The sequence below is a fragment of the Gossypium arboreum genome, chromosome 7 (genome assembly GCF_025698485.1).
Source record: "Gossypium arboreum isolate Shixiya-1 chromosome 7, ASM2569848v2, whole genome shotgun sequence".
Classification (NCBI taxonomy): Eukaryota; Viridiplantae; Streptophyta; class Magnoliopsida; order Malvales; family Malvaceae; genus Gossypium; species Gossypium arboreum.
In genome coordinates this window covers 83,434,160-83,445,332 of record NC_069076.1, presented here as the reverse complement: position 1 = coordinate 83,445,332, position 11,173 = coordinate 83,434,160, and the positions used below count along the sequence as shown (strand labels likewise).

The 11,173-nt window shown below is 34.6% G+C and overlaps 1 protein-coding gene across 2 annotated transcripts; it reads left to right on the top strand.

Moving 5' to 3' along the window:
* The first annotated feature begins 4,358 nt into the window (after positions 1-4,358).
* On the top strand, positions 4,359-10,169 carry LOC108481609 (putative axial regulator YABBY 2). Of its 2 annotated transcripts, none has more exons than XM_053030435.1 (6): positions 4,359-4,881; positions 6,436-6,555; positions 6,992-7,109; positions 7,896-7,944; positions 8,044-8,119; positions 9,821-10,169. In XM_053030435.1, the coding sequence occupies exons 1-6, from the start codon at positions 4,813-4,815 to the stop codon at positions 9,932-9,934; spliced, it is 546 nt and encodes a 181-aa protein (XP_052886395.1). In that variant the 5' UTR covers positions 4,359-4,812; the 3' UTR covers positions 9,935-10,169. The 2 variants fall into 2 exon arrangements, with proteins under 2 accessions (XP_052886395.1, XP_017640221.1); XM_017784732.2 differs by having other exon boundaries at positions 6,986-7,109.
* Positions 10,170-11,173: the final 1,004 nt, after the last annotated feature.

Sequence of the window (11,173 nt, the reverse complement as noted above, 5' to 3'; positions counted from 1 at the left end):
TGCATGGTGTTTGCCCGCACCTTCGCCTTGTTAATTTCTTGCAATACCTTTGCTCACCATACAAGACCTCCTTGCATTTGGCCTTTATAACTCGCTGCTCGCTTCGAAAATAGTGCCACTAAACGAAAATATGTCTCTCGAACAACCCACGTTATCGGTAAATGACATGTTTCTTTTAGAACGGAATTTATGTATTCAGCCAGGTTTGAAGTCATATGACCATATCGTAGGCCGTCGTCGTATGCTTGTGTCTACTGTTCGAAAGGTATGTTACAGAGGTAGTCTGCACCTTCTTCGTTAACTGAACGCAAAACCGCCAACATCTCATGAAAACGGTCCTTACTTATCTCATACCCTGCCAATATAAGTTGATAGTGAAAATTATATACCACTTTTTCATTTAAAATAAATTCAATATTATAAACGAAATTACATTAATAGATATTAAATACCCATGTTGGTCACTTGTCTTTTTTTACTTATAAATCAAAATTGCCCGTAGTAGTTGGACGCAACGTGCCTTAGGCAATACCGATAGTGTGTGTGATGCCATAGGCTTCCTTGTCGCTCAATTGCTGCTAGTATTCTGGTGCCTCGATCCGATATGACGTAGATATTAGGTTGGGGGCAGACATGCCTCCTTAACCTATAAAGAAAGAACTCCCAGTCATTAGCTGACTCCCTCGGTGTTACTGCAAACGCAAGTGGAAGGATTCTCCCACTGCCATCTTGTGTCACAGCTAGCAATAGCCGATGGGTATATCTATCGTACATAAAGGTACTGTCAATTTGTACCAATGGCTTGCAATATAAAAATACATATTGAAATTACTTAAAGGTCCAGAACAGACGCTTAAATACTTGGCATCCACAGAGCAACCGGTCGTTGTAGTACACAGGTTCCGTTTCAAGGTCTGTTACGCAACCTGGGACATATCTCTCCAGCACCTGACACCACTGCCACACTTCATTATATGAAGCGTCCCACCCACCATGAATTTTTTCCAATGCCTTCTGCTTAGCTATCCAAGCCTTGTGGTAAGAGAGCGTGTACCTTAACTGGCTACGAATATTGGTAATTAAGACCGGTACTGAGGTTCTGGGATCGGCTTTCACCGTCGGTAGTATTAAGGTAGCTAACATATCTAAATTCATCTTGGGATGATCTTCCGAAACACCTGTCAATGAAGTACATTAAAAAATGCAACAGTATGTAATAACAATACCATTAAAAAAATCTAAATGGTTAGTGATACTGTACCGGTAGCACATATATGTCGACCTTTGTACTTTTTTATCTCCCACAAGCCTGTCTTTTTCCTCAACGAGGCCATGATTTTCCATGAACATGTACCGTCTTGCACTGCACACTTGGCCTCAAACTTATTGGATTTGAATTTAACCACGTTGTAGTTAACCCCGTTTATGATGCTATGTTGTTTTAATGCACCAAGAAAACTATCTTTATTGGAAATCTCCTTACCAACTTCTAATTCACCTGAATCCAATGAAGAACTTGTATGGTCACGCCTTTTGTGTGGTAGATCTGGAAACTTCAACGTATCATCTTGAGATAGATCAACATTATGCATATAGGCTGGAGGCGAGTACGCCTTAAATCGTAGATCTTCTTCTTCATCATTTGAACCCCCTTTAACATCTTCAGGTATGGTCGGAACAGGCACTGGTTCAGAAAATAATGCAACTTCTGCACCATCGGGGCCGGCCTTTCGAGGTGGATCCGCATCGGACTCATTATCTGACCCATTATCATGTGCAACGTAAAAGGTCCCCTCGCTGGTGGATGTCGTAGGGAGTACATCATCCCTCCTTATGGACATTTCACAACGTCTCCAATCAGATGTGGATTGCCAACCACTAGAAGTTGATGTCATTCCCCGGTACGTATTTCCAGCATCAAACATCGACCCACTGAGGTGCATGTCCCATCCACTAACGGAGTGTCGTGCAAGGGTTGGGTATTCCATACTGCTACTAAACATGGGCACTTCCGTGTTTTTCCACCCACTAACGGAGTATCGGGTAGGGGTTGTGTATTCCTCTCGACCAGCAGTAAATGTTGAAGCTGCAAATGTATCATTTGGAGATAAAAATTGTATATATAACTCAAGATAGGGTGATCCACTAGCGAGATGAGTCTGCACCATTGCCTCCAAGCTACGAGCGCCTTTGATGTCGATTGAGTCATATGTCACAAGATCAACTGAAGCACAAAATCGATACTTAATAGACAAAGCTTTCATTGGCGTCGTTCTGAAGATTTTGCGCCTAATTCTTTTACGAAGTTCTTTCAAATCTATGTTCTAGTTAAAAACCAGTCTCGCTGTGTTCCCCGATAAAAAAACAACACCGTTCTCGGTGTTACAGACCTCACCATCATAGTAAATAACATCACTAATACATTCACTCATCTTCAATTTCTTTTCTTCTTAGCCTCTCTAATTTTTTTGTTGTAAGTTATGCAACCTGAGAATAAAATTTGGCTCATTTATAGCCTCATTTTTCTACTAACTACTGTAGCAAAAGAGCGTCCACGTCGGAGCTTTTTCCAGAAATTTTGCTGACAGTGCATCCTGTTTAAAACTTCGGCACTATTTGTTCAGAAATGTCTACTCAGAATTATTTTTCTACGAACTACTGTAGCAAAAGAGCGTCCACGTGAGAGCTTTTTCCAGAAATTTTGCTGACAGTGCATCCTGCTTGAAGCGTTTTCGGCGCTATTTGTTGAGAAACGTCTACTCAGAATTATTTTTCTACGAACTACTGTAGCAAAAAAGCGTCCACGGGGGAGCTTTTTCTAGAAATTTTGCTGACAGTGCATCCTACTTGAAGCGTTTTCGGCACTATTTGTTTAGAAACGTCTACTCAAAATTATTTTTCTACGAACTACTGTAGCAAAAGAGCGTCCACGTAGGAGCTTTTTTCGAAAATTTTACTGACAGTGCATCCTGCTTGAAGCGTTTTCCGACACTATTTTTCCAGAAATGTCTGCTTAGAATTATTCTTGCAGAAACCCTAAACCTTAAAACCTATGACAAAAAATTTTATATTGCTTATACGTTTTTTCTAATACCCTAAACACAAATTTATTTTAAAAAACTAAACCCTAATCCCTAATTTAATGAATTAACCCTAATACACTCTAATTTAGTATTTAGTATTTAAAGTTAATAGTTAATTTAATGAATTAATCTTAAAACCCTAAATCCTAATTCAATTAGTTTTTTCTCGAAACCCTAAACTTAACATAGCGCAAGTATGTATATATGCTGCAATCATATTATCTTTGAGAATTTTTTTCTTGTATGTATCAATTAACCCTAAATTTAATCAATTAACCCTAAACCCTAAATCAATCCATAATTTAATCAATTAACCCTAATACCCTAAACTCTATTTTAATATTTAGTATTTAAAATTAATAGTTAATTTATACCCCAATTCAATTAATTTTTTTTCCTAAAACCCTTAAACCTTAAAACTCAAAAAAACCTAAACCCTTACAAAACCCTAACCTTAAACTATAAAAACCCTAACCCTAAATCAATTAAATAATAAAACCCTAACCCTAAAAAAAGGCAAAACTCTTCCCTAGGGGAGCGCTTTGTCCACGTCAACAAAGCGCACCCTCAAGGACGCGCTTTTTGTTGATGTGGACAAAGCGCTTCCCCAGGGAAGCGTTTTGTTGACATGTACTCCGAAATCGCGCTTACGTGGACGCGTTTTCGTGGAAAACAGCCTAATCCGGTAAATAACGCAATAAACAGCCCATTTCCGTAATTATATTATTTAAAGGACATTTTTGGGTAAAACGCCCATTATTTTTAATATTAAATTTATTTAACATTTAAAAGTATATACTACTTTTATAAATAAAAATTAAGTATTACCTACTTTTGAAGACTATTTATCTTTACGATTATTTTGAGATTTTTTATATTATTCATATCGTGTTTGGAATTTTTGTGATTACTCCTCCCAACAATGTTATTTTTAAAGTTCAAACCTAGATTCTCCCTTACAAATATAATTTATCTTATCATTGCACCTAACCATTTATTAATTATTTTTAAACTTTTTTATATATTTAATATATTCATTTTACAATTCATATTTAAGATTTATGCTTATCCCTCCCAACAATATCATCTCTAAAATTAGAAGCTATATCTTTTCTTTGAAAATACAAATTACCTTACAATTGCAATCATCCTCTTATTAATTATTTTCAAGTTTATTTTCGTACTTTGAATTAAAACTCGAAATTGAAGATAATACCCATTTTCTTGTATACTTCGGCTTAAAACATTCGGAAGCATTAATATATCCCCGCCCCCGCCCTCGCCCTCGCCAACCCCCCCTTCGTCCGCTACTCAAAGCAGGACGATTTTCACCCACTCATTCCATCAATCATAACACCCCCTTTCTCTCTCTCTCTCTTCCTTTCCTTTCTTTGCCGTTCTTTCCATTTCCTTCCCACCATATTTACTTCACTACTTTCTTCCTAATTTCTCTCTCCCGATTGGACTGGACTTGTCATATCATATTTTTTGTACACTTCTCAAATCCCTCTGTCTCCTATAATTGATTCATATAAAATACAAGCAATACCCAATAATTTTCTTGTTCTTTGTCGTCCTACCATCTTCCCTTTCTTGTTACTATTCTTCTCCTCTTCAACCTTGATCCATTTATGCTACTCTTTCTTTTTCTTTTCCTTCATTTGTTGTTGAGGAACATTATATAGTTAGGAGAAAAAAGGTATTGAGAAACCAAAAGAGAGGGGAAAAAATGTCAATGGACTTGACATCTGAACGTGTTTGGTATGTTCACTGCAACTTCTGCAACACCATTTTAGCGGTACTGCACTGAATTCCATTACAATATATTTCTTTCTTTCTTCACCTCTCAACGTGTTTGTTATGTTCACTTTATTTATTTATTTTAAATGTCTTTCCTTTCTGTAAAAGTGAGTTGAATTTGCCATGACTGGCTTGTTTCTGTTTGTTGAAATAGTTTTCGTTATTTTCTCGAAGAACAAAGTGGGAGATTTTTCTTGATTTAACCTGGAAAATGTCCCAAAAAATCCACGTTACCTACATGATTCATGGTTGATGGATCGTGAGATTTTTCTTGATTTTAACTTGGAAAATGACTAAAAGCAACGATCTAGAATTCCCATCTAAAACAAGCACAAGTGTTGTATTTGGAGCGAAGCGAAAGCATTCTGGACGGCCCTTTCAAAGTTTGATCTCTCATGAGCAAGTAAATGAAAGCTTGGGCAAGTGAGTGATAAAACTTTCCCGAGATAGATAGAGGTAGGCTAGGCCTAGGGTTCTTCCAGGTCAATGTACAAGTCAAAAAATAGACGAGTTTCTTTCATTTTCTGCATTTCAACCTCATGGTTATGGTATTTCATGTCCGATTTACTAGAGTCATCTCTAAATGCAAGTTCATGGTTATGTTTTCTGGTCAAAGCTGGAAATTAAAATAATGGTTTTTCAAAGATCTTTTCCTCTTTAAGGCAGTGTTGCTTTTGTTTTCTAACCAAGCACTGGAACAACGCACTTTATTTATGATCGATATTCGATGATATCATCATCAACTTCTTTATTATATAATCGGTTGCATAGGTTGGGGTCGGTCTGACCTTTTAAGTACAAAAAGGGTTTTTTTCTTTCCTTATACAAAGAGGTTGTGGAGAGAGAGCTTGGCCAAGAGAGAAATCATGGGGTACCCCTAAACTATTTTTTTCTTCATTCATATATAAACATGCCTCTGTTAAGCAAACCCCTTTTGAAAACCAACAAAAAATACATTTAAAATACAATCTAGTCACGTTCTTTTCATCTTTCTCTTTCTCTCACGTCAATCAGGGCTTGTACATATGCGTGTGTGTGTGTGTTTTTCCTATCTTTTATAATCTTGGTTGCGGTGTCAGGCGCACCGAAAGGAAAGCAGATATTGGAAGAAGTCCTTTAAAGTTAATAGTTATAATTATTTGCCCATGTAATTTGGCATCTGATATAAAAGAGACCCATATTAAAATTTGAAAGGATTAGTTCATGAATGCTTTCGCTTCTGTTTCTCCTTGCGTCAAACTGATTTGGCAGGACTTGGGATGTTCCAAGTTTCTATATTATGAAACTTCAGTGTTTTGGGGGTATTCTGGGTCTGTATATGGCAGATCTGAAGACTGTATGTGGGAATTTTGGAATCTAAATAGATATGAGGCTTGGATTTCTTGCTTAGGGTTTGGAATTGTTTTAAACAGCTTTGAATGACCAAAAGAGAAAGATAGGGTTGATGGCATGCTGTGCTGACAAAGCTTAAAAGTTTCAGACATGGTTGCATTTTGAGCAGGTGTCACGACATTAATAACCATTAACAATTCCGAAATGGTAACCTTTGCAGGTTAGTGTTCCATGCAACAGTGCGTTCAACATCGTGACTGTTAGATGTGGGCATTGTGCCAATCTGCTGTCTGTAAATATGGGAACTTCACTTCAAACAGTTCCCAGTCAAGATGCTCAGGTAATTTCAGCTTCTTTTTGGTGCTCCCCCCCCCCCCCCCCCCGGTTTTTCGGGACATTCTTATCACTTCCTCAAATATTAATTAAATAAAATAATAATTTAATAAAGAATGTTAGTAGTAAGACAAGGAATAATATATAATATTACATTTTCCCTTTGAGTGACCAAAGGTTCCAAAGCATATTATTTTATGGGTTCATAAGATAGGATATGAGTCAATCATTGTTTGTTTCAGATGATTTCAACCTCTTTCATCTGCTTTATTCTCCAACTTTTTAGTTTCTCCTATAGGGTTTTTTGAGGCTAAATCTTTAGCTTATGCCCCAAGTTTAGGTTCAATAGAATTTCACCTTTTTCTTTACTTAAATGTTATTAAAGGCTTTGTGGGACAATTTCTTTGGATGATTTACTTGTTTGTTTTGTCTTGTAGAAACAGCAGATAACCATTGATGAAGATCATTCAAATAAGGAATGTGGATCCTCTTCCAAATGCAACAAGTTTTCTGCAGTTGATTCTACAGAGCAAGAAGCAACTAGAATGCCACCTATTCGCCGTTTGTCTCACTCTCTCAATCTTTTATATATAATGTGTATCATTCAAATGCATTGAGATAGGTGCCATTCAGTAAATTTTACATGCATAGCTGATACCAAAGTGTGTTAAATGCTGAACCAACTACCAATGCCTTTTTGATGATGGATAAACGTCTCCCCTCACAAAAGGCCGTAATATAGTAAATAACGAGGCTGAATCAATCACACAACATTATGATACAGGGCCACTTGAGGAGCTAGCTATCACCTATCACAAACACCTTAAGCAACTCATTTGATTTTTCCTCTCAACCATGGCCCCTCCCAAGATGGTGACCTTACACACAACTAGTTTAACTCATTAATTATTAACAATTCCCTAGACACCACCCCTATACCATAACAAAGTTTACCCCCTATATCATCACGTACGCTAAATCATAATATTGCAGTTTTATTATCACAAAGAATTCAAAGCAACGCTATTTGCCTTTCTGGTTTGCTTGTATGTAGATAGGCCATTATTGAGTACGTCCCCAGGCTGGAATACCTACCTGTTTTGTGAAGATTTTGCTGGCCAAAGTAAAGTCGATTGCCTATCCCACCAGAAAATTTCGACCCTTTTCGATTGTATATATTGTTTAAGACATTTATCTGAAAATATCCATGATCATACTTATATATGTTATTAATCAGAACCAGAATAAAAAAGCAATAATATAGAGATAGGAAGCTTTAATAAATGTTTTGTTTGATTAAGCTTTATGATTTGATGTTTAATTAACTATATGATAAAAAAAATGCAGCCCCTGAGAAGAGACAACGTGTTCCTTCTGCATATAACAGGTTCATTAAGTAAGTTATAACCCAAATTTCATCGCTAATTACTTTCGTTATGGATCATAACCCTCTCTCTCACAGTTTCCTTTTCTGGGTTCTTACTATTTTATATAGGGAGGAAATCCAAAGGATCAAAGCTAGTAATCCAGACATCAGTCACAGGGAAGCTTTCAGCACAGCAGCAAAAAATGTAAGTTTTTAACGTTCTGCAAATACATACTCACTTGCGTTTTTGTATTCAATTAATAATACCTTTACAGGAAATTAATCCATTTAATTAATAGGGTATGCCATAATTCCTTACCATTTCAATTTAATTTTACATATGCAGAGACATTTACTTAGGTTGTTAGCATGGTAGCACAATATTAAGCCTCTCAACTACCTTCAATTCAGGGCTTAATTAAGCTTTTATTTCTTAAGCTACTCATGGTTACGAATACATGTATGTAGAATAGCCAAGGCAATGATATTTTTGATTACTTATGCCTTATCCTAAATCGTATATGTATAAGACTATAATCAACTAATAATGCATAACATCAGCTAAACAAAATCTATAACCAATAATGAGAAATATTAAAAAATCCTTAATGGAATCGATGTCAATATTTTAAAAATAATGAATATTATTATAATAATATTTTGTCTTTAAATATTTTTATATAAAATCTTTTAAAAAACAAACAAACTAAAAACCACTACTTCCAACTATGATTAAAATGTTAAATATATATTTCATAAATATATATTTAATATATATATTTTCTTGATAATTAATTACCTGCTCCCTTTGTCTTAAATTAAATAAAATCATCAGATTTTCTAATGTCAAAATTTATTTAAAATTTTGAGAAATTAATGTGCAATATTAAAAATTAAAAATGGATTGGTTTAATAAAAAATAAAATCAAAATGAAAATGCTTTGAGAGATAGAGAGAAGTAAAATACTGAGAACATGTGGGATGAGGTAGAAACTAGCATAGGAAATATGGCGAGAGAGTGGTTTTTTAACATATTAGGTTAGGCAATTCCTGGACCTATATATATCATTAATTGTCTAATATTCTTTTCTTTAGTGGCATAGGCAAATATTGATACGAAACCCAATTATGTAACCAACTACACTGAAGCATTTTTGGTAATATATGACCATATTTGTGTAGAACTATTAGCACGAGTGCTAGAAAAAGGCTGCCAAACTCCTGCATTAAAAAATTAAGTTAAATCAATAAATAAAGCATGTAATAGTTTTTTAACAATAAATATAAGATTATATCCATTAGAGAGGAGATGATATCTACATTCAAACTCATTTAGTATCCCTTTTGAGAAGAATGAAAATTAATTTAGTTAAAAGATCTCCATGAAAAAATAGCTAAGTTACCAAACCTATTAAGAGATAAAATGATATAAATAAATAAATAAAAATTCACAATTAGCTCATGACTGTAGACTAGTTGGTCCTCGGTTGTCAATCATAAATCATACCACTCAAAATGGGAAGAAAAAGCTTTTATTCAACAATAAAAAAATAAATGAATTCAAACACGTTTAAATATGTATATGTTTTTTTTTTATATAATGCCTAAGACCACTCATAATTTTCTCAACTTATAAATAGGAAAATAATGACATATTTAAATCTACATTTTTCTATATTGCCAACAATACACATGCCAATCAAACTAAAATTCAATTAACAGATAAAATAAAATTATAAGAAAATGTTTAGGAGTTCTTTAAATATTTTTAATATATATAGATATGTTGTAAAGAGGAGCCTCGAAGCCAATTATTTGATGAAAATATAGACTGAAATATTAGAAATTAAAATTCTAAACCCTAAAGCTTAACTTTACCTAAACCCTAAAGCCAATTATGTTGCAGTGGGCACATTTTCCTCACATTCACTTTGGGCTAAAGCTGGAGGGAAGCAAGCAAGCAAAACTTGACCAGGGATATGCAGATCAGGGTTCTCAAAAGTCTAATGGGTACTGCTGAAACACAATGGCATCCTTGTGAGTAGAAGACAGTTCCCATTATCATCATATCATATCATATATATATATAATAAATATATCATATGTTTAAACACTAAATGTGTGTTGGTTTTCACATTTTATCCCTTAGATGTAATTCCTTTCTGCTGTAGTGATTGCATTTATATATGTTTAATCCAGATGGTAATTTCGAGCGGAATTATATTAAATGTGTAATTTCTTTTTATTAACAATAATGGTGAGGTCTTAACCTCTTATCCCTTTGCTCTTTTCTCTCATTTCTCTCTTTCTACTCAGAGTGGACAGCCACTTTTTTCCACTGTATCTAGCTACAAATCTAGGACCACTTAAGCAATATATGACATTTCATTGATTTAGTGCTCTGCACAAAGGACAATGAGTTCCCCCCCCCCCCCCCACCTCAAATATTTCAACTTCTGGTTCATTTTAAATGCACGTTCTTGGCTTCTGTTTCAACCTATCTCATCACCAATGCATGCAGGGTCGAATAGTTAGGAGTTTTGTATAGTTAAGTTAATTATATTGTAATTGCAGATACAGCAATGGCATGGATGGATGGATGACAGAATGATTAGTTTTATAGTATTTTACTATTTTATTGGGTTATTTAGAAAAATATACAGAACCTGTCATGTTCAGAGCTTATATCAAATCGTTAAGAAGCTTTTGATCAGATGAACAAAAATAATTGTAGTTTATAGTATTTGGTTCGGTTATTAAGTTATTTTTTCTTTTTTCTTTTCACCGAACTTGATGGCACAAAAATCATGTCATGCAGCAATATTTATAACAATGCAGATTCCGCCTTGGGAATTGAGATGCAGACAAACGACTTTCACAATGCTTTGGGGCTTGCCCAACAAACCCCTACAAATATTCTTCAAGGGACTAATCACTGCATGCTCTTCCTTGATTATTGTATCATTTACCTGCCTCAATCTCATTCCCTTTCCTAAAACACTTCCCCAGCCTTTACATGAAAACACTTTTTCTTTTTTACTTAATTTTTGTCTTCTTGGGGCATGCTTTTAGATTGGATAAAAAACTTTACTTTTCTAATATACTAGAAATATTAGTTTTTAAGATTTTAAATTTGAAAAATTACGTGACAGTTTTTAATTTATTTATGGAGCTTTTAAGAAGACAATTCTCTTGATAACATTAGTATTAATGGGATATATTAAAAATTATCCCTAAGTATTGAGTGCAGTAATAAAAT